Source organism: Cricetulus griseus, chromosome 3, assembly GCF_003668045.3.
Source record: "Cricetulus griseus strain 17A/GY chromosome 3, alternate assembly CriGri-PICRH-1.0, whole genome shotgun sequence".
Taxonomy (NCBI): Eukaryota; Metazoa; Chordata; class Mammalia; order Rodentia; family Cricetidae; genus Cricetulus; species Cricetulus griseus.
The window spans coordinates 150,801,930-150,825,674 of record NC_048596.1 but is presented as its reverse complement, the minus strand read 5'-3'; the positions used below and the strand labels follow the sequence as shown (position 1 = coordinate 150,825,674).

General features: G+C 47.2%; 2 protein-coding genes across 6 annotated transcripts in view; both read right to left on the bottom strand.

Annotated features, from left to right (window-relative positions):
- Positions 1-17,411, bottom strand: part of Tom1 (target of myb1 membrane trafficking protein) — a 35,738-nt gene extending 18,327 nt beyond the window's left edge. For all 3 annotated transcript variants that reach the window (XM_027410540.2, XM_027410541.2, XM_035442505.1), the window contains exons 1-3: positions 17,254-17,411; positions 4,251-4,335; positions 637-715 (exon numbers count right to left, since the gene is read on the bottom strand). In XM_027410540.2, coding sequence (XP_027266341.1) covers positions 637-715; positions 4,251-4,335; positions 17,254-17,305 — 216 coding nt within the window. In that variant the 5' untranslated portion in view covers positions 17,306-17,411. The remainder of the gene's footprint in view (positions 1-636; positions 716-4,250; positions 4,336-17,253) is intronic.
- A 1,613-nt stretch (positions 17,412-19,024) lies between these two features.
- Positions 19,025-23,745, bottom strand: part of Hmgxb4 (HMG-box containing 4) — a 44,555-nt gene continuing 39,834 nt past the window's right edge. For all 3 annotated transcript variants that reach the window (XM_027410538.2, XM_035442503.1, XM_027410537.2), the window contains 2 exons: positions 21,424-21,546; positions 19,025-20,987 (listed from right to left, as the gene is read on the bottom strand). In XM_027410538.2, coding sequence (XP_027266339.1) covers positions 20,943-20,987; positions 21,424-21,546 — 168 coding nt within the window. In that variant the 3' untranslated portion in view covers positions 19,025-20,942. The remainder of the gene's footprint in view (positions 20,988-21,423; positions 21,547-23,745) is intronic.

The window sequence follows — 23,745 nt, the reverse complement described above, 5'->3', positions numbered from 1 at the left end:
GGATATCTGAAATGTGACCCCCATGAAAAGGTCATTAGGCCCCCAAAGGGGTTGTGACCCACAGGTTGAGAAAGACTGGTTTAGTGTTTCAGAGGTCCTCTAGGAAGAGTCAGCGACAACTTCAGCTTTCCCTATTGGTAGGTAACACATGACTCAAGGACCAAGCACTGACCTTCTCTCCCTATGACCTAGCAGAAGCATGGTTTTGCAGGGTAGCAGGACCATCTGGATCTAAGCACCACCATGGTTGAGGCTGGAACAGGGTGTTCTCCTACCCACTCTCCAGCCAGGCTGTCCTGAACACAAGATGGATGCTTGATGCTTGGCCCATGTGGCCTGGCTCAGTGCTGTGGCCAATCTTGTTCTTAGATACTGATGTTTGTTTTATGTTCATTTTTCAGGGAGCAGTTTTAGCAGGACATGACCCCAGTATGTCTACTCCCAATGCTAAGGCTAGGAATTCCTTTCCAGCTCCCTTGCTTTGTCATCCACCTCCACCAGCAGTTCGGATGGGAAAACAGTTCCCCCATGGTGATTCCTTCCTAGTCCTCAGATGAGAAACCTTAGCATGGATGGGAGGTCCACTGGATCTAACTAAGGAGAAACAGCTTTCAGCAGACCATGGTCCAGACTCACCGTGAGGGCCAGCATGACCTCATGGAAATTCCTATTCCCCACGATTCGCTTCTTTACTGCTCGGAAGGCATCTTTGGGACTGGCAAAAAGGACAAAAAGAATGATGGGCTTAGGCATGGAACCCTTTTCCCCAGCACAAGAGGCTAAGGACCAAGCTCAGGAGACTCTGCAAACCTACAAACCAGGGAGGAGGAATCTGCCCTCCTCCCTGTGCCTGACTGTGTACCCAGGTTCTGGTTACACCAGGATACTGCTGACCCACCATGACCTTCTCAGGAAACCCTGATAGTCCGAACACCAGGAAGACCCTGGACCTACCATTATAGACTCATGTCGGGCAAGGTGTGAGTGCCTAGCTGAGAGTATTAGAATCCAACAAGTGGGGAGGGCCCAGAACTTGCTATTTCTCATGAACCCCACAGCTCCCAGGGCCTTCTGGGTGTTGACGCAAAGAACAAATGACCACAGGTAGAATGTTCTAACACCACATCTTAGACAGTTCACTATCCATCTTCCGGTCAAGTCTAACCAAGCACCTGTGTGTTCATGTATGTGTATGTGTACGTGCATGTACATACACTTCTTCCAAGGACTCTGAGACAATTGAAGGAAGAAGCAGTCTTGAGGGAGAATGGGGTGGGTCCAAAAGGCCCCTCCAGGAAGTAGCCAACACTAAAGGATGGGGAGGACAAGTGGGAGGACAGCCAGAGAGAGTGGGTTCAAGTACACGGAGAGCTTGAGCCAGGGCTTGTTGGGGAGAAACTGCTTTGGAAGGACAGAGAAGAGACAACACAGTATAGCGGAGTTGGAGGGTCAGGAGACTGGGGGTGTGTGTTGCTGTCCTCCATGTTCCGCCTGCTGACTACTCCTCCCCTAGCATTGCCAGAGCTGCTCTGCTCTGAAGGTCTTTGTTGGAGCCTGCCTGAACCTCAAACCCAAGGGAAGGCCTAGTGATCCATGAAGCTTCCAAGGAACTTTCCCCTCCAGTGTGACCTGTAATGGAACACTAACCTATCCAGGCAGAGAAGACAACTCCTAGAGAGCAGGTGGGCAGTGTCCTTTAAACACTGTCTTTCAGCAGAGCTGGCCCACTGCAGGTGCCCAGACAGAGGGGCTTTGAAGGTTATTCTGACTCTGCCTGTCTGTCAGTGCTGACCTTTAAGGGCCACATCGGGGTAGTATGGAATCCCGGTAAGGTCCTCAGCAGAAGTGAAGGCAGAGGCCTCCAGGATGGATCCCACATGGAGGCAAAGCTGTGCTGTGGTCAGTGCTACAATGGAGAGAGGCCAGAGCAGGTCCAGGAGTCTGTCCAGAAGAGTGAGAACCTGTACACAGAACCTCGGACAGCTCTCTGCTTTTCCCTGGCCAGTTTGAGGGGCAGCTGCTTCATTCAGTCCTTGATGCCAGCACTGCTATACTGTTTGGATCCCAAGTGTCTCCCAATGGCTCATATGTTTAAAAATGCTTTCATGCTCACAATGACACTGTTCAGACACTACAGACACTTTGAGGATGGGACTAGGCTGGGGGAATAGCTCAGTGGCAGTGCTTGTCTAGCATGTGCAAGGCCCTGGGTTCCATCCCAAGTGTAAGTGTGATAGATAGACAGATAGATGGAGGTGGGGGCAGGGCAGTGCTAGAACCTGCTGGGTGATCTTTTTGTCATCACAGATGTGACTTTAAAGGTCACCATGAGCCAGGCGGTGGTGCATGCCTTTAATCCCAGCCCTCGGGAGGCAGAGGGCTGTGAGTTTGAGACCAGCCTGGTCTACAAGAGCTAGTTCCAGGACAGCCTCCAAAGCCACAGAGAAACCCTGTCTTGAAAAAACAAAAATAAATAAATAAATAAATAAATAAATAAATGGCATCATGGAACCCTGGTCTCTGTAACTCTTGTTTTGTTCCCTGGCCATAAGGTGTGTGGTTGTAGCGCATCACATACTCCTCATGATGAGCAACATCAAGACTGTGGGGTAAAATAAAAACTTCAGCTCCACAGTGAATTTGAAGCCAGTGAGACCCTGTCTCAAAAACAAACAAACAAAAACCAAAGCAAACCAAAATTGAGATAAAAAATTTCTCTTTATAAGCACATCATCTCAGTTATAAAAAGCTGACTGACACAGTTGCTAACCTGTGGACCACTTTAGTGCTTGAAAAGTACTTATTCTTACTTATGGCCTATCCTGGAGAAAAGGGACAGCACTGGCAGTGGACCATGTATCCACAATGATGGAAAAAAATGTATGGCAATGGCATGATTCCACCAAAGACACAAAAGTTTAGTTAAGATTGGTGAGACCAAGAATCATGCCTGTCATTGCCTACTGCTGGCTCCTGGATGCCCTGTGCAGTGACTGGAATATTTAAAGTGCTCAAATAAACATTGGCACAGTCAATGAACTCTGAATACAATGCTTCCCCAGTTCACCATGGAGATGGGAACATTGTCTACAAAGATACTGCAATGACTTTCAGCACACCACCACAAAGCTTCCAGGCCTTTCCCGAGGCTCAGTAAACATGCCTGCCTTCTGTTTTCTTCCCCGGTGGTCTTCACATCTACCCATTTGCACCCACCCTTACTACAAGTCTAGATGCAGATGTGGGAATGAGCCACACGGCACAACCGAGGTTTCTCTGCAGTTCCCACTGCACCCCCTGCCTCCTGACCCCGTGTGTCAATCTGCACTTGACTGGGAGGATGTTCTCATTTACCAGAGCAGAGGCCTCATCCGGCTGTACTCCCTGCCTGCCATGGCTACCCACACTCCACCTCACCCTACTTTCTGGTCTACTCAAGGACTTAGACTACAGTTTTGGCAGGATTTAACAGAGCTCTGCCTTTGAGGGGAAGTCCTGGAGAGGTAATGTAACTCTTTCATGGTCTCATCACACAGTTGGCCTACATGCATTAGGCAGAGGAAGACAGGATTCCAACACCTCTCCCACATTATGTGCTTTGGCTGGGCTCAGCATTCTGAGCAAACATCATGGTCCCATAGCTAGCTGCCCGTAGGTACCCACTCTGCTCTGCAGCTCTGCTCTGCTTCACTAACTGCCATCAGTGCACTTGCTGGCAGCCCTGCTGGTTTCTAATCTCAGGGAAGAGAAAATCTGGCTGTCCCAGGACTCCAGTTCTCACCATGCAGAAAGGAACTGTGAATCTCCAGCTGGCTTTGTCCCAGGGAGGTGATGCACCAAGGGGCCAGCTGACCACACACTGTGTCTTTAGTTTTTTGGCTTTGTGAGACAGGGTTTCTGGCTGTCCTGGAACTCATTCTGTAAGACTGGCCTTGAACTCAGTGAACTACCTGGCTCTGCTTTCTGAGTGCTGGGATTAAAATTGAGGGTTACCACCACTTGGCTCACAGTGTGAGCCAAATCTTTGAACATTTCTGAGCTTTTCATCCACCTGATAAAGGTACTGGACTAGATCATGGCTCAAAGATGTTTACAATGCCATGCTGTTGTCTAGGGTCAGGATACTGCACAGTGGGGAGCTAGGGAGAATCATCTGGTGAGACACAGGTATGAATCAGTGCTACTATGTACTGTTATGGTTGGCTGTCATAGCCTGTACCACCTCCCACACTCCTCCGAAAGGACCTTACCCTTCCTCAGTCTCGTTGATGATGTCACAGATCTCCATGTTGAGGGCCCAGTCCTCACTCTGTAAGGAGCCATCTGTAGCTTTCTCTGTGAAGAAACCATGAGTCACAAAGGTTTGGGGAGTCCTAAAGGGGCAGACTCAAAGAGTGGAGAAGGGAACAGACAAGGCAGAAGATCATGAATGCTTTCTGCGTACCCAGAGACATGCTGTCTCACTTGCCACTGGATTGTACCAGCCACGGGAGGCCTTGCTTGCTCATGGACAAGGAAACTGTGGCTCAGAGTCACAAGTGGATAACGGGGGCCAAGAACTGAGGCAGGCCTGGCCTCCAGAGGGCTTGTTTGTAAAAGGGCAAGCAGAGACCTTATTTGTGTAGGTAATATGCTCCTCTTCACTTCATATTATACTTTGAGCTGGAAGTAGTCATGTGGTTTAAAACATAAAAAGTTCTGGGCTGGAGAGATGGCTCAGAGGTTAAGAGCACTGGCTGCTCTTCCAGAGGTCCTGAGTTCAATTCCCAGCAACCACATGATCGCTCACAACCATCTGTAATGAGATCTGGTGCCTTCTTCTGCCTGCAGGGACACATGCAGACAAGAACACTGTATACATAATAAATAAATAAATCCTTTAAAAAAAACCATAAAAAGTTCCAAAGAATTATTCATTGGGAAGCAACAATCTCAGTCCCTGCCCCAGATCTCATTTCTTCTAGGCCCCCACACATGATACTCATACTCTGTTCCACTTCCTGTCATGCCTGGGCTAACATAGCAAATGTCTATGTTTTTACCACATGTAAGCTGTGTAACAGTTTCTTCTACTCTCTCCCAGCATTCCTTATGGGACCTGGCTTTCCATGCCACCTTGAGGCACTTTCTCTCCATAGATTGGGCCAATGAAAGAACAGTTTCCAAGGCAGCCAATGCTCCTATGGCACTTTCTCAGAATGGCTGTGCAGTGAGTGCTGGCTGGGGATTATTCTTTCCTACTGGTACCATGCATGGCAGGCAACTGCTCTACCACAGTTACCTTCCTAGCCCAATTCTTTCTTTTAAATTGACACAAAAGTCATATCACATAAAACAACACCTTCAATTGTGTAATCAGTTGGTACAGTCATAATGTTGTGCAACCACTTCTATGCCTCATGGTATTTTCATGCTAGGGTGATCCTTAGGGGAGGATCTCTGAGCCAGGAAGCAGCTACAAAGTTCTCAAGGCCTGTAATAGGTAGGTGAGCATGGTGGCATGCAGAGGCAAGGAGAGTGAGTGTTCAAGGCCAGCCTGGTGCTACACAGCCAGTCCAAAGCCAACCTAGGCTACATAATGGGACACCATCTCAAAGAGCATCAATGGGTGAATGAAGAATTCAGACAATGTGAGGACCGTCACCAACCCTCCATGCACACACACTATCATGTCTATTATTCATGCACGACACTCACACTGTTCCACCTCCTGTCATGCCTGGGCTGGCATAGCAGATGTATTTTTACCATGTGTAAGCTGTGGGACAGGCTAATGTTCAATATTCAGAGGGTGAGAATCCTTGATGTCTGCTCGAATTCCCCACCTCCTTAGCAGTCATGCTGTCTCCTCTGGCTTACAGACACTGCCTGTAGGTGTGGTGTACTCACACACCTGCTGATCAGCCAGTTTGGCTGGTGGTGTCGCTTGTCTCACAAGGAAGACAGTCTTTATTGTTGGGTGGTGCTGATGGCTTACCATTGCATAGTTATTTGTAAGCCGGGCCCACTCCAGGCACTGAGACGCCTGGTGGACAAAAAGGTACAGTTCTTGCCCCATGGTATCCAGAACAGGCCCCGGCATACTCTCAGCAGGACGAGGAGAGAATGAGGGTGATCTCCACGTGACTGAGTGGGGCTCTGCCTCTTCCAACCTGCAGCAATGCCCCTGCTGGGCTGGGCTGGCAGCCTTCAGTTCCACCCATGGTTCCTGCAGACAGACAGATGCTTGTGTGGCCCAAACATAAGACAGGAGGCTGAGATAAAAGGGTACTTGCTTTGCCACTGGTTTATACCCAGAGGAGATGTTCAGGAAAACATCCCTTTAGAACACTAGAAGACAAGGCCATTCTTTCCACAAATATCTACTGAGTGTGGCTTTTGTGTTCTACTTCTCATCTTGAGGCCAAGTGTTCCCTTGAACAAGTTATGATTTGCTATGGAGTGGCTGGGGGCAGGGGCTGCTTAAACATGAAAGCCTGCTCCCCTTTCAAAGGCTAGCCAGATGGTTAACAGGTATTGAGTCATCCTTGACCTCAGACCTATGTCTAGTAGCCACAGCACCCTGCCAATTCCACCTCTCAAGTCTGCATTGTGCATTTTCTTCTCTCTCCTTCTCCATGTCTACACCTCCCATGAAAATGATCATGCCTTTCCTGTGCCTCACAGCCTTCCAGGGTTCCCTACTCTTTGACTACAAACCCTTCTGTAATACTTTAACCTCTTGAGCTAATCACCGGTATAATTAGTTAGTTACATAAAACACCAGACTGAATTGTCACCCCACGAGTTGTACACTACTATCTCATCTCACTAGTGAGGAAACCAAGACAGAGGGGTCAGTACCTTAAAACAGCCACCTAGGTGGGCCACAGAAGTGCTCCCCTTTAATCTCAGCACTTGAGAGGCAGAGGCAGGCTGATCTCTGTGAGCTGGAGGCCAGCCTGGTCAACATAGCAAGGCCATCCAGAGCTATAGAGTCAGATCCTGTCTCAAAACAAGACCAAAACCAAAACCAAAAACACTCAGAATAAAACAAATCACTAGCCATCCTACGGTGAAGGGTGGCTGAAGAAAACAAAACAAAAAAAACCCCTCCAGCCATCCTTTGGTAAAGCTGGTTGGCCTTTTGCCTGCCTTGCTGCCTGGCTCTCTCTAGGGCATGCTCCCTGAGGCATTCCACAGCCTCCCCTCTGCCCTCCCTGACCCCAGTCCTCTTGTTGCTGCTGCTAACTGAGTACTTTTTAAGTCTGAGAAGGGACATAGCCCTTTGGGAAGGCCAAGGGCTGGGCAGGGAAAGCTGGGAACTGGGAGTGGGGGGGAGGGCTGAGGCAGGGGCAGAAGCAGTTTAATTAGTGTGGCAAGGGTGTCACAAGATGAAAACCTGAGTGACAAGCAGTGGGGAAGGGGACTTTGACCTAAACAGGAGGGGAGGAAAAGAGGAGGTAGTGGCAAAAATAGGAAAGTCATCTGGGCATTTGAGGTGGAAGTTGGCTGTAGGGAGGCTGATGGATCTGTGCAGACCACTGCTCCCTAATCCAAGTCCTTTGGGGACTGACAGGCTACAGAATCCTGGACTGGACTCCCTTCTGACATGCCTGAGGAGATGTGCCCTCTAAGTATGGAGTCTGAGAACAGTGGTGCCATGTTTTGCTTTTTAACCACAGAAGTAACTTGCTATTTTTATTTTTATTGCTTTTTGTTTTTCGAGACAAGGTTTCTTTGTGTAGCCTTGGCTGTCCTAGAACTAACTCTGTAGACCAAGCTGGCCTCGAACTCACAGGGATCCACCTGCCTCTTCCTCCCAAGTGCGCCACCACTGCCCAGAATAACTAGGTTACTAGCTTCCCAGAGCACAATGATTGACTCCTCCACCTCTGGCTGCTGGCAGTGACTTTCAAGGGCTGCTGGGCTCCCAGCTCCTGCAGGTCTCTGCTGTTATTAAGGGCTTGCTAATGCTTAGGGATGGCAGTTCTGTGGCCAGCAGGTTGATCTGTGTTGGACCTGTTTTAGGTATGTTCTGCCCAGAGGGCCCCTGGTCTGGCACAAAGGCAACACTCCTCCCTTTATAGCGACTTGATCGGGGCAGTGGCCTGGGCCTGCTGCCATATCTCCTAACTCAAACATATTCATCTATGGGTCAAAATGAGCAAGTTCATGTCTACATGTATCAGATCAGGTTGAGCCTGACTGCTTCACAGCAGTGTGGCTTCTCAACCAGTCAATTGTCTCATGTCAGGTGAAGGCTGTGATGAACATCCGGGTCTGACTGCAACTTGGGCCAAAGGGAAGGAATGAGCCACAGCCAAAGGTCATTCATTTGGCTTTGCTCCAGGCAGTTGCTAGGTTCCTGGCCCTGCCCTCACTGTTCATCTTCAGTGGTGGCATACAATCCCTGGCAGGGACAGTAGTCCTCATGGTACCAGAGGGGCCCTGCTCTTCTGTACCATGGAACCATTCTGTAGGTGCTCAGTAGAATTACAGACAGCATTACAGCTATGGACCATTGCCTTCCTGTTGCCACATCAGCTGTCTCCTCACAATGCACAAGCCAGAAGCTGCCAAGGCTCCCATGACAGGGCTAGCTCTGGACCAGAAGCCATCATCTGCCCAGGCCTGGACTGTCACCCCCATGCCCTTCTCCTTTAATGCAATTCTAACCATCACTCTTTCTGTTGAAAAGTTATCTATAGCCTTGCTACCAAGGGTCATAATCCAAATCCAAACTTTTCAGAGACTAAGAGGAACCGAGACCCACCTTCAGATCCCCTTTTCTTTCACATTCCTGGGTGCTACCTGGAAAGTCATCTTTCATGAAGTCAGACAGCCAGTCTCTCTCTCTCTGCTATAGGGCTGTAAACTGTAAAGCAGAGATTCACATTCCAAAAGGTCTCGTTCTCAAACCCACTTACTCTTCTTTTGTTTAGAGAAAGAATCTTACATTATCATTACCCTGGCTGACCTGGAACTTCCTCTGTAAACAAGGCTGGCCTTGGATTTGACTTACTGTGTAGACAGGACTGGTTTGGGATTTACTGTGTAGACAAGGCTGGCCTTGGACTTACTGCATAGATGTTGGCCTGGAATTTACTGCGTAGGCTGCCTGGTGCTTCTTACTCTGTAGGCAGGGCTGCCTGGGACTTGTAATGATCCTCCTGTTCTTGCTTCCCACCTGAATTGCAGGCTCAAATAGACCTGTAAGCACTGTTGCATGCCTCCCAAATGCCTTGAACCATGTCTAGGCTCTGTCAAGGCTCTGGGGAGACATTGGTGAACAAGGCTAACAAGGTGCTGCCATGAGCTAACACACAGGTCAATGGAGGTTATAGTGGATAATGCAGAAAGGGAGGCTAAGTCAGCACACAGGCTGTGGGGCTAGGATGCAGAAGAGGAAATGAGTCTGCTAATCCACACCCCACCCTTACTCCACCCACACCCACCCTTACCCATCTCCTCAACCAGTCTCCTCCAGGACTATGAGATCATCGGAAAGCAGGGATCAAATGACCAGCACTCACAGAGCAAGTATCTGTGCATGAGCTCCATGACCGTCCTTTCTTGGCACCTTTGCTGGTATGTCAGCCAATGCTGAAGAAGACAGGCAAAGTCTGCTTGCTTACACTATCCCAGAGTACTGGCCACCTTGCTCTGTCCCTTAAAGGCTACCATGACTTGCCTAGCTCATAATTCTCTCAGGCCCACACTCTGGATGGCAGACAGGAGAGGGTCTTTGTGTGTTTGTGCAATAATTAATGTACTGAGTCTCCAGGCTGCCAGGTGTTTGGTTCAATGCTATGGCCTCGACACTGTTCTCCCAAGTACGGGTTTGCTGCATTTCATACCTCAGCTTCCATGCTAATGACAGAGAAGAGCTTTGTTAAGGACAGTATTGAGATGTCAGCCCATGGGAAGCTGTTTCATCAGATTTCTTGATGAGTAAACATGTTGGTTTCCTGTTGCTGGAGGCTTAAACAAGGTAAGCTGATCAAGATTCCTCTATCAGGCCCCACTGTGTGGCTTTCCTATAGGTTGGCCATGCTGAGGTACCCACAGCAAGAATTCGAGTGCCCTGGGCTTCCTGGAGTTTGGTGGTCAGGACCCAAAGCTGGGATGGTTTGAACCTTCCCATAGCTCAGCTTCCTATGGCTGAGCACTGGGCTGCTGGCCCTCGCTCAGGCTTCTGTGCTTCTAAACGTGCCCTTGTTCCTTAACTACGTTCCTAGGCCCAGCAGTAAGATCAGGTCATTTTCTGGGTACCTTGAGCCCTCCGTGCTTTCTCCTGCACTCAGTGGGCCACCCAGAGTCTCAGCTGGGTTCTTGGTCTATCTGTCCCTTCCATTAGAGTGTGATCTGGAGGCAGGTTAGATCTCATAGGTCTCCCAATTCTCTACATTGGATGAAGCCTGCGGGACCTGTTTGCTAAGTGGCTGGATGATGGCAAGGCTACACTTTCAGCACAGACACCTGTTTAGCACTCTGCCTCCCAAGTGCTAGGATCAAAGGTCTGTACCACCATACCTGGCCCAGGTCTTTTTGTAATCTGCCCATTAACACCCTCTTCCCTGATGTGAGTCGATTCTGGACATAATCCTCCTAGTCAGCACCATTCCAAGTGATCCCTAGGATGTAGGCTGGTTGTGCCAGCTACCTGGAAGCATAGTGTAGGAATCCATACATTATCTGCTCACAATGGATACTAGGGCTCTGTGGACCCCTGATATATGACATTCATGAATACCACTGCTGACCTGCTGCTGTGACAGACTCCCTCCCCTGGTTCACAGTGTCTCCCTTTTCTGGCCCCCTCCACCACTTCTAGCTACCTGAACACAGTGGAAGTCCCTGGGGCGATGCCTGTAGGCTTTATTTTCTTGGTAAAGAGACCCAAGCTGCTGGTGCTCTCCTCCTGTCCTGAGGAGGAAATTAGTATGGAGGAGGCAGGAATATAGGAGACATTAGTGGATCCATTCATTCCAGATAAACACCCAATGACTCAAGGAGAAGCTCAGTGAGTCCCTTTCAGTCCTGTGGGTCAGCAGTGAGGGGGGGGGACTAGAAATATATGATGTGAATAGACAATGCCAGTGTAGACCCTGACTTTGGCACCCAGTAGCTGTGACCCCGAGTGAACACCTTAGTCCCCTGAGCCTCATTCTTCTGCACAATAGGATAACTAAAGGGTTGTGTGAGAAGGGGATGAAACTGTGCATGCTAAGTGTGAGCACCAAGACGAATGTCACCCACTGCAAAAGTCTCAGCACAAAACCATAGTCCAAAATTTCAAGCCCTCCCATAAAAAAACCACTCTAAAATCATATAGAGTAGCCAATTTCTTTTTTTCTGTAGTCAGCAAGTTGTCTTGAAGCCTATTTTCCAAATGAACACCTCTTTTCCACATCTAGCCTGGAAAGTTCTATCTCTTTCCTGAGTTGTTGATAAGCCCCTTCCTAAAACCCTGGCTATCTCTCCTGTCATTTTTTTTTTTTTTTTTAAACCACAGGCCAAAGGGAAACCTTAAAATACCTCACAGAGGGTATTGCTTTCCTCAGGCCACATTTTTCAAGTTGATGTAACTAATAAGAATTCCTTGCTGAGAAACTTTTGTTTATACAAAGGAGAATTTACTAAACTGTTCAGACAGGAGGGAGTAAGACCATGCAAGAAATGAGTACTGGGTGACATTCTCTACCCCACTCGTGATTGTGCAAGACGTTTAGACAGACTGGGTACAGGAGGTGGAGAGGGTGCTGGGAACAGTTAGAGTTCAGAGGAATGAGAAAGGCTAGAGAGATAATTGTGTTGGTTACATGCTTGCTGTTCTTATTTAGACCCAGTTTCCAGTCCCCAGCACCATGTAAGAAGCCAGGTGGGTGGTGTGTACCTGCAATAGCAACACTGGGGAGGCAGAGACAGGATACCAAGGAGCTGCTGGACAGGTAGTCTTGCTGAATTGGTGTGCTTCAGTGAGAGCCACTCTCAAAAAAGATGAAGAGCAGTTGAGGAAGACACTCAACACTGACGTCTGACTTCCACATGTATTCATAAAAATGCACAAGAAACTGCACACACATGTGCATGCATGTACCATGCAACACACACATACAAAATAAAAGAGAAATGGAAGAGTAGAAGAGTGTGAGAGAGCATACAAATATCAGTGGGCTCATTGATGTTAGCTTGCATTCATATGATTATAGAGGCGTAGCAGATCCAAAATCTCCAGCCAAATGAGAATCAGTGACAGATGTGTCTTCTGGCAGTTTCCCTTGCTCTGGGGATGTCAGTTTTTCCAGGAAAGTCTTCAACTGATTGGGTAAGGATCATCCACACTGTAGAGGGTAGTCTGTGCCTGTCATGGTCTATTATTTCATTATTAATCTCATTGAAAATTTACCTTCACCAGGCTGGTGAGATGGCTCAGTGAGTAAAGGTGGCTGCTGTCATAACTTCATGGACATAAATGTGAAGGATAGGGCTAAATGAGTGAGTGAGCCAATTACAGGAAAACATCATGAAAATAATAATAAAGGAGGCATGCAGATACAAAAGACTAAAAGGTGGTAGATGAATGTGGCAGTTGAGAGCACTGGACCTCCCTTCATCAGAGGGTAAGCGTTAACGTGTCCTGAATCCCCAGCCTCCTTCTGAAGTGACAGCCCCAAGATAGTTCTATATTGAGGACTTTAGTTTAGCTGCTCAAGCATCACCCCTTAAGAGCAGAAATGTAGAACTTTACTCTTATTTCTCAGAGCTCCATGTAGGAACAAAACCTATTCACCAGCTCAGTCCACACAGTCAGGCTGAGCTTTATCCCCAGGAGAGCTGGCTCCATCCTACAGCCTGAAACCTGACCTGCTGTGAATGCCCTGCCGCCCAGCCACCCAGCCAGTGACTGTTCACATCACAGGGACACAAGGACTAACACAAAAGCCGCCCTGGAGTCTGGGCCCTGCATTGTTACCTTAGCTCCGTCACCAAGTATGCCCAGAACAGTGATACCACCAATGAGAGTCCCCAGCTGTGGACTCCTCTTGCCTGGCAGGCACCAGTCCAAGTGCTTCAAATGCCACACATGACACAGCAATCCCACCTGACAGGTGCTATTATTAGCCTCCTTATACAGATGAAGGACCAGAAGATAGTGAGGTTAATAACCTACTCCAGGACACAGAGCTAGTATTTTGATTCAAGGTCACCTTGGCCTTTTACTAGTATTTGTCCAGCCAGGGCATAGCCCTATGTAGACTAAGTCTCACTCCATGGAACAGGCTGGCCTGGACCGCACAGAGATTTGTCTGCCTCTGCCTCCTGAGTGCGGCATGAAAGGCATGCAACACCACACCGACAACAATAATACTTAATGGCACATGGAAATGACATAAACTCAAATTCTACAGCCCACAGTTTTATTGGAGCATGGCCACACCCATGTATTTACCTATTGTCTCTGGCTGCTCTTATGCAATAATGGCCTTGTTGAAGTATTTAACAGAGACCATATGGCCTTCCTAAGCCTTGAGGACTGACTTTGTGGCCCTTTGCAGAGTAAGCCTGCTCTAGTCCACCCTAACAGCCAATGCAAGAGTCCTCCAAGGCAACTTCTCCTTTGACCTTTACCTTTCATCAAGAGGTAGCAGGGGATCTCATTATGAACAAGGTAACTGGCACACCTCTGACAGGTCCAGAGTTGGCTGCTTAGCCCAGCACTGACTTTGTAACACCACACTGCCCCTCTGTGCCTTGTAGTACGAACTGTTCCCCATTTCAATTACGTTTCAGCTGCTGTTCAACTGTCTTTGGGGAAGGGAGGAAGTGGGGCACCTCTGTGTTTCATTACAGATGGGGATAGAAGATAGTCAGCAGTAGACAGTGACTGCCCAACATCTACAACATGGCCTAGCCTGTGTGTTTCTAGCCTATCTTCCCCAAAGGAACCTCAGAGCCCTGATGCTGGCCATTCATTTCTGATTTCTGTCCATGGGCCTATGGGTAGGCTTTGGGAATCCAAGGACAGCTCTACCCTCTGGTGTGTGTGTGTATGTGTGTGTGTGTGTGTGTGTGTGTGTGTGTGTGTGTGTGTGTGTGTGTGTGTGTCCTCTTCCCTCCCCATTTCCTCACATGGTATGGCTCACTCACTATGTTCTCCCTTTAGTCTATAAAAAACTTTCTCCTCCACCACACCTAGGAGCAGCTACATCCTTCTTTTTTTCTTTTTTCACAATCTGCTAGGTGCTAAGGCACCAGGAAAGGAAGGGATAGCTCCTGATCTCAAGTCAAGCCTAGCCTGAGGGCAGACTTGCAGGGATGGTGGCACATCTGTGTGACGGAGGTGGAAACAGTAAATGATGGTGAGATAGCAGGCGCTGGTGTTCCCTATTCCCTACACCCTCTCGCTGTGCAGGCACTCTCCGGGGAATTGGCATTTTTTACAACCACTCTCAAGCAGAAGAGTCGAAGCATACAAACTGAAGTTCTCAGAAAAGCTACTTCTGTGTTGAAGATGTTAGAAGGCTGACTGACAACAACTTTGTGATTGTGGAGAGTGGAAATGTTGCAGATCTTGAGACAAATGACCTTGCTTTAGACCCTTTATTAAGCATGTATTGCTCATCTCCGAGTTGTGATCTAACAAGTCTGTGACTATCAGGCAACACTTTTGGAATAAGTTAATAGAAAACTAGTGTCCACCAACCCAAGGGCTAGGAATGCCATCAGCTAGCACCTGAGAAGTGCAGCATAGATATTCGTGCTTTGCTGTATCCCAATTGCCTGATTTCTGGCTTACTTTTGTTTTCTGTAGCTACGAAAACATCATGAAACCATTTCCCATACTGGATCATGTTATTTGGGGTGATAGGAATCTGTGTTCCTGGGTCACAGCAATTCATATTTGGCTCAGGGATAAACTATCTCTGATTTCCCTTGAGGTGAGAGCTGTTTTGTGCCTACTGGAAGCAGAGTGACAAGAGAACAAAAGAGCAGCAATTGGAGCTGGAGTTAGGAAAGGCCGCAGGGAAGAGGTGATGGTGCCCAGTGCTCTAAGGGATGAGCCCAGCTCCTCCCAGAAGCAGACATTGTAGGCAGTGAGACCAGCAAGCATCAGGTGTATATGAATTGTGAGGACAGTGACACTGGGCCCTGATTAGCACCATTTAGTGATTGCTGTTCTCTAGTATGCCAATCATACAAGATTCTACTCTCAGGGCATGAAGCCAGACCTGAGAAGACACCATTTTACTCCTGTAGCAAAGGGAGGGGGGAGGGTCTGAATTACAGGAATGCAAGCACCTAAAACCTGGCCATCGATCATCACAGCCAGCCAGGCCCATTGGCATAGGGACAAGGTCTCTGATACTTGGAAGCTGATCAGGGAGGACTGCTTGGGTCCATAAGTTCCAGGCCAACCTGGGCAACAACTGAGACTCTATCTCAGACAGACAGATACATACCCCTTTCAATCTCCAGTACTTCTGTCTCTCTATACATGGAAGACTATGGAACACTGATATTGTTCAAGGTAGGGCTCTCTATGTAGTCCAGGCTGGACTTGAACTGAAAATAGTCCCACTTCAGCCTCCTGAGGGCTGGAATTATAGGCATGCTCCACCACACTGGGCTCTTTTACAGCCTCTTTAGTAGCCCTGGAAGGCTCATTTCAGTTGTGCTATCAATTCACTGGGTTTTTGGGTGAGTCTCAGTCTTCACCACCTTCCCTTTGTAGAACTCAATCCCCTCCCTTCAGTAACAGGACTTTGCAGACTGGTATTTTTTGTTTTGAATCAGGGTCTTATTCTGCAGCTCCATGCTGCCCTGAAACTCATTTTGTAGTCCAGGTAGCCTGAGACTTGGTGGCAATCCTCCTGTCTTAGTCTACCAAGTGCTAGGATTACAGGTGTGAGCCACCGCTTCTGGTGGCTCACACCTGTAAAATTTGTGGTCTCCTAGCCAATTGCAAAGAGCATTACTGGGAACTCCACAGATGCCAGTCTGAATCTGATGGGTCCAGCCAATTCTGACATAAAAAAGGCAGAGGGTCCAGTTGTGAGATGTAGTTAGCACTGAGGTATTGATATAGCACCATTCTGTCTGTCCAGAAGTATTTCTTGCCCAAGGAAGGCAACCTTTCAGGGTAGGAAGAGGTGTTGAGTTCTGAACAACTGATATGCACACTGAGCCTAAATAAGCACATCCAGAAAGTCTCAGGACTTTGTGGTTGGCTTTGAAGAATGGAATAATTAGCTTGTTTTTACATAGGAAGTTTGTGAAGAGGGTTGTCTTCTCTTTCCAGGTCACAAACGAGGACTCAAAGATGGGGCTTTTGCGAAGCACCTGGGTTTCAGGCACTAGCAATGCCCTGCAGAGAACTGATGAGAACCTCCAAACTTACAGCAGTGGCGGTTACAACACAAAGCTGGGCTAACGACTTCGGGGAAGCCTTGGCAGGAAGAATGCAAAGAATGCCTTAACTAAAAGATCCAGCCTGTTCAGTCTGGATCCAAGGAGAAAAGCCACCAAAAAGAATTACACAATGCTGTCGGGACCCTTCAGACAAGAAGAGGGGTCACACCCAGACCACCCATCCCTGGAGAAATGTCGCCACCTGAGTAGGTACTGGGAACCGGCACTTTCCCACGGGCTCCAGCCCCACAAGGTGGTACCACAGTGACAATGACAAGCATTAGCCATGTGTCAGGCAGCATCCTCAGTGCCTTGCGCTTAATAATGCATGTAATGATCAAACAACCCCAGGAAGGCCGGGCCACCGTCCCTTAACTACGGTCGAGGCGACGTCACACAAACCCGAGTCTCCCGACAGCGGGGACAGAGGCGTGGCCGAGCCCAGACACCTCAGGAGTCCCGGAATGTGAGGGGCCGGTGACGCGGCGAATGACCTGAGCGCGGCCAACCCGGGAGGGACCTTCGGCCTGCCCGAGCCTGGCGGCGGCGGGGCCCCACACCGGCTCACCACAGCAGTCCCTTTAACCTAAACTTTCTCCTTCTACTCCGGACCCCAGCACGCGCGCATTGGCTGAGCCACATCCGCCTCCTCTCCCTGCCTATTGGTCACCCTCAGCATCAATCCCCACACGAGGCTTCTGACTGGTCCGCAATCTTGTCAATCAGGTGAAACACAGGTGGGGCGGAGCCAAGAGCGCCGCGCCAGCCTCGCCGTCTGCCTCCCTCCTCCAAGGACTCCGACAGGTCCCCGGCCAGAGCTAGACAGGGGCGCGGCTGCGCGCGGCTCCCGGGACTCACCGATGCGTTGTCCCACCGGAGAGCTGAACGGGTTTCCCAGGAGAAAGTCCATTGCCGCAGCTACCGCTGCCACCAGCTCCCAGAATCAGGTGACAGCAACCGCCGGCGCCGCCGACCCGTCACGTGACCCGCTGGCCGGCCCGCGGGGCGGCGGCTCTGGAGCACAGCCCCGAGGCCCCGCCCTCCAGGCCACGCCCCTGAAAGGCCTCAGTTCACTCTGCGGCGGGGCCTAGAAGTCTTCACATCCGGAAACTGGGTCTCTGGCCAGGGAAAGACTTGGATCAAGTTACACAAACTCAAGCCCAGGCTGGTAGCAGGGTCTTAGCCTTTAGTCCTGGGGACGTAGCCCTGAGAGTAACAGCCTCCTTGACTTTTTGATGTCTCCCTGCTCCACGAGCCACCTGTGGGTAGCCCAGAGGAGGCAAGGGTCTGGACTTGTGCTCTCTTAAGGCAGCGAATGAACTCCATCTATGTCCAGGGCAGTTCTACTTGGCAAATGGGGACAGTGCTTTTTCTGCATCTGTTTCCCTCAGTGGTAAAGGGGGACACTATCCATAACGCTTTGAGAGTATTAAGATGACATGCAAATTGTTCAGTAATGGGCATTCAATGACGGTGATTTCTTCTTTGACTTATCCTTATAAGACATGTTTTAATTCTCTTTAGTGTGTGTGTGTCATGGTGAATACAGAGGTCAAAAATCACAACATGCAGCAATCCTCATTATGTAGGTCTCACAGACTAAACATGGCAGCTAGTACCTGTGAACCATCTCACTCCTCATACTCTGCAGCCTTTTTTTTTTTTTTTTTTAATATATACTCTCCCTAGGCTAGTCTCAAATTCAGATCTCCTGAGTGTTGGAATTACAGTCGTGATCATTAAAACCCAGCCTTTAACACCAGTTTTATTTTGTTACTTAAATTTTTTTAAAGATTTATTTATTATGTATACAGCGTTCTGACTGCAAGCCAGAAGAGGGCACCAGATCTTGACAGATGGTTGTGAGTCACCATGTGGTTGCTGAAAATTGAACTCAAGACCTCTGGAAGAACAGCCAATGGTCCCCAGCCCCCACTACTTATACTTTTTAACATGTTGTATTCTATTAACTTTTTTTAAATCATGAAAGGTCAAATTTCCACATATTTAATGTTCATAATATTACCAAACATTCACTTTGGGCCAGCTGGCTATAGACTCAGAGACAGCGAGTCTTTTTTTTTTTCCCCTTCAGACAAGACTCTGGAAGCTCCTGGGACATGGACTATATATTTTCAGCACAGGATTTTCATGCAACCCTGACAAAATACTGATGGATACTTGATTTAAGCCAATACCATAATGTATAGGGTTTCACTGGCCAAGCATTAGAGCCACAATTTATCAGGTTCTCTAGTTTTACAATATGCAAATGATACTTGGGAGCCTGAGACCCAGGATGGGTAAGAATATGAAAACTTGACCTTTATTCCAGGTTTTGGCTTAAAACTTTTTAAATATAAATTATGTGTATGTGTGTGTATCTGTGTGTGTGTATGTATTTGTGTGCTGATGCCTAAGGAGGCTCGAGAGGGTGCCTGATCCTCTGGAGCTGGGCTTTAGCTTGGGTCCTCTGCAAGAGCAGGCAGTATTCTTAACCACTGAACCATCTCTTCAGCTCCTGACCTCTTTTATCGAAAAATTAAGAGTAGAACAGAGTGAATAACAGTTTTATAATTTTATAGCAACTATGAGTAACCCAAGGGAAAAGACAGCTAAGGCTACCACAAATATTAAAAATGAGATCTTTAATATAAGTACAAAATTTTGTTTTTTATACAACTGTAAGATTTGGATCAAACCACTAGGATTTATTTAAAAAACAAAATAAAACAATGATATAAAAACAGCAAGAAGGCCTGAATCCAAAGTTTTTCTTCTAATAGTACCAAATACCACAAGTTACAGATTATTATACAAATGTGTACAAATCTTTAATACAAATACAACAGGGCTAGGTTTCAGAGGAAAATGAACACGAAAAAGCCGGTTATCACCAGGAGTTCACTGCTGTCTGTAGCAATGACAACAGAGGACTGGCTGCTTCCTGCACTATGTGTGCCTTCTTGGCCTCTCCTTCACACCCTGTTTCTTAAAGGAAACTTCTGCAGGTTCAAATGAGATTCTGACCTGTTAGCTGAAATTTAAATTTTGGTTCTTCTTGATTCAGTTCCCACATATTCCTGTTTCTTTCTCCATTTCCCAGAATACATCTCAACACTGCTCTGAACTGAGAAAGACTGGATGTCCAGAACGCCTGTGAGGCGCTAAGCTATGAAACACAGTGAGGCTATATGGGAAGGAATTAAACAGGATGGCAGCTGACTACATGGTCCCCAAAGCTTACTGTGATGCTGCCTTGTCCCATTTAGGCCAGAGGGAGAAAGCATGGTTACCTCAGCATGGTTTTGGCAGGGAAGGGAATCTCACACCAAGCTTCCAAACAACTCTGGAGTGCTCAACTATCTTTTAATGGGGAAGCAGGTCTTTGGGAATAAGGGCAGTTGGGAATTGTGACATTTCTTTCTACTTCACTTTGCTAACATTATTGAGGGCCATGAAGCTCCTTTCTGAGTCATAACACCTTAACATATGGATGACCTGGAGCTTTTAGACAGACACGAAGAAATGACAAGTCTGTATGCTCCACATGCTACTGCTGGTGGAGGCTTGTTATTAAATTATATATACAGAAATTTACAGGATAAATTAAAATCTAAAAATTCTAAAGAGTTAAATACACATAATTAAAATATATGCTCACATACACACATAGATAACCCCATTGAGAACCGAGGGTTCCTTTGTGATCCACATGTGTGAGGAATGCAGAGCACAATCTGCCCATCAGGGGAACCAGAGCTGAACTAAGAAGCTGCAGAATCTCTCAGGATTTGGTGGCCAACCAACAAAACAAAAGATACCAGCTTTGGTTTTTATAGACCAAGCCTTCTTGGCCAGCCAATGTAGGCTCAAAGGTGGCACCAACAGCTTTGGCCTCTCCAAGCTATTTCTCTGCTGCCAAGAATCACATAACTAAGGCTATCAGTGGTATCAATGACTCTGTGGTAACAATGGTTACAATAAAATTGGAGACACAGATACCTGTTTAGTAGAAATGGAATGAGTCCCCTATTAGTCCGCCTAAGCCATCTCTACCTCCCCTCAGGTCACTTTGAGTCAAATAGTTTGTAGTCAGCTGGTCTCCTCCCATAATCTTTACTATATTTCCAATTATAAGACAGGTAAGGCAAATGGTCAGTGATGGGTCTGGAGGTACAACCAAGCTTGGGGGAAAAAAAATCACATTTTAGCTGTCTATAACGAGATACACATGGCACCCAGAATAAGCCCCTAGTCCCCAAATTACACTGATTTTTTAAGGCAGATTTTTTTTCACACAAAAAAATAATCCCAAACCCACATTCATGCCAAAGTTTCCTTTTCAGCTAAACCCTTGCCATTTCATAAAATTATTAAAAGCAAAGTAGTTATAATCCTATGTATATACTGTACATTATATATATGTATAGATAGATACAAAAATTAAAAACCTACACCCAGAGATCAGTGGAGGATCTGGAACAGTCATATATACATAAACTAGCGAAGGGGTAGACAGGTTTCTGTCCCAGGCTTCTTGGAGGTCACAGTCCAGGCATGATGTAAGCAATGTTGTCCAGCGTGTTTGACTGCAAACAAGGAGAAAGGGCTCAACTGTGGCATGCCTCACTGTGGTCCCTGAGAAATGTCATGTTCAAGCGAGAGATGGGAAAGTGGGCTAGAGACACAGGCATGCTCCTGTCAGCTAGGCCAGGAGCTTCTCTGCTCATGCCTCACATTACAGCCAGCAGCAGGAAGAAGTCCCTCTGCTGCCTCTGAGTTACAGACCCTTAAGTTCTAGACTACACTGCTTTTCTCCAAAGTAGTCATGGAAATGGCATTTTTTCTAGTTCACTGAAACCACAGCATGCAGTTGATAATACAGTGTCATGTTCTGTGGGACAATATGTGATAGAAGTGCCATGTGCCACCAAGCCCCAGGAGCAGTGCTTAGTGTGCTCATTAAGGAGGCTTTCTGGCTCCCAAAGGCCACAGCCCTAAAAAGTTAAGGAAAACAAAACTCACCAAGACCTGTTTGGGACAGCCATTCAATTCAGGTAGTTGTGTGGTCAGGCATGCCAAAGGGCCAAGAGCACAGATAATGGAATCCAGGAGCACTGACAAGCTGCCGGACACTGCTACCATGCCCTGCAAGAAAAGCCGACAGTCACTGAATCACACCTGCAGTTGCTTTCTACTCTACTTTCTCCTGGTTGTCAGGTCTCCTTAAGGAAACATAGTAACAAGAGGCACTGTGGGTGCCCAGCAGAGGGTCTGAAAGGCTGGGCCCACAGGCTACTGGAATTCATCTCATGCCATCAAGCAAAATGTCAATAACTATTTGCTAAGTTTCTCTCACTGCTACACTACATTGCAACTGTACCTTCTCAGTGTTGGTCTCTTCACTCACAATCTAAAATAGATTTTCTCAGAAGGCCAAGTAGGAACTCTAATCACCACCACCACAACCACTACCTCCCCCTAAAAAAAGCCAAAACCAAAAACAAACATACAAACAAAACAACAAAACTACTCAAAACCCCTCTGCAGTCCCAGAACAGAAAACTACAAATATTTCAGTGTCCACCAAGACATCTGGCTTGGATGCCTGCCTTCTCTTCCAACTTAACAGTTTAATAGGAAGACTCTTCCAAAGTTTAAAGTAGGGCTGGAGCCTAAAGCCTCAAAGGACCTTCTTCCATCTTCCTCTGCAAAAGGCCCCACAGGGGAGGAGCAGGCACCTGCATTCTGTTCACAATGTCTCTCAAGTTACCCACCTCATTTCACTCCCTTTTACCAGGCTTTTGACTCCCATGACCCGGTACACCGCTTCTTCTGCCTCTTCTTTTGAGACAGGGTCTCACTTGTCAGTTCAGGCTGGTCTAGAACTCACTTTTTAAAAATTATTTTTTATTTTTATTTTATGTATATTGGTATTTTGCTTACATGTATGTCTGCGTGAGAGTGTCAGATCTTAGAGTTACAGAAAGTTGTGAGCTGCCATGTGGGTGCTGGGAATTGAACCCTGGTCCTCTGGAAGAGCTCTTCAGTGCTCTTAACCACTAAGCCATCTCTCTAGGCCTCTAGAACTCACTTTTTTGAAACTGATAGCAATCTTCCTGACTCATGCTCTAGCAGTAGAACTATAGTCCTATACACAATCATGTCCAGGTGACACTGTTCTTTGACAGTCTTGTAACTGCTCACAATAGTACAGGAGAGCAACATGAGGGAAAGGCCAGCTGGGCTCTATTTTAAGTACTAATAGTTGTATAAATTTGTGAAGAGGTTCAGGTATTCAATGTCTACATTAATGAACTATGTAAATCAATGTTCCTCAAAGTGTGGTATGCAATTTCAGATGGCATATATATATGAACTTTACCTTTAATAGTTACAAATCCACTACGATATTCATTAGGTAAAAATCAGGGACTGGAGAGATGGTTCAGGAGATAAGAGCACAGGCTGCTCTTATCCCTGGGTTTATTCCCTGCACACAAATGGTAGCTCACAATCACTTGTAACTCCAGCTTTGGGGAGTGGAACCCTCTTTGGCCTCCATGGACGTTGCACACTTGTACCTCGCTCACACTCACATGCACACACCTTTGGGAAACCACAGCCTAGACAGAGAATGAGGAATGATTGCTAATGGGCTTTGAGTTTCTTTCTGGGGTAATGAAAATGTTTTAGAGACAGTGATGGGCCCAAAACTCTGAAGAGTATTACCACTAAATATTACACTGTAAAATAGGTTAACTTTTGGGATGTGAATCATATTAAGGCTGTTACAAAAAGTGGATAAGAGAATCTGTAAACTCTTTCTGGTTACGGTAACCACCCATTATCTGCAGTTCCCCTTTCCCCTGGTTGTAGTTATTACTCAGGGTTCTTGGTCAGGTGGGAGGGGTTTATTATTATTTCTTTTGCAGACAGTGTTATGGTATGTACTGCATCCATTTGTGGGGTTACAGGTGTGCCCACCACTCACCCTCAATTCCCAATTCTAAACTGCCTATATGCTGTTAGAATGACATGATACAATCTCTGTCCTATGTGGACCTTGAATTAACTCTACTCAGCATATCAATGCTGAATGGAATAAAGATACCACTGTGGTATCACTATTCCCGTACATAGGTGTAAGTGATACCTGTGGGTTTGGGCATGCAGCTGGGGGTCTGTTGCCTATGGTGTATACACAAACTGTCAAAGCAGCTCTTCATACATGTGTGCATGCTTCTGACTGTTAATCACATAAAATGGTCTCTCCAATTAGACCATAAGCATCCTAAGATAGCCAACAGACAACTAGTCTGTAAATAATCTCATAAGAACTCAAAA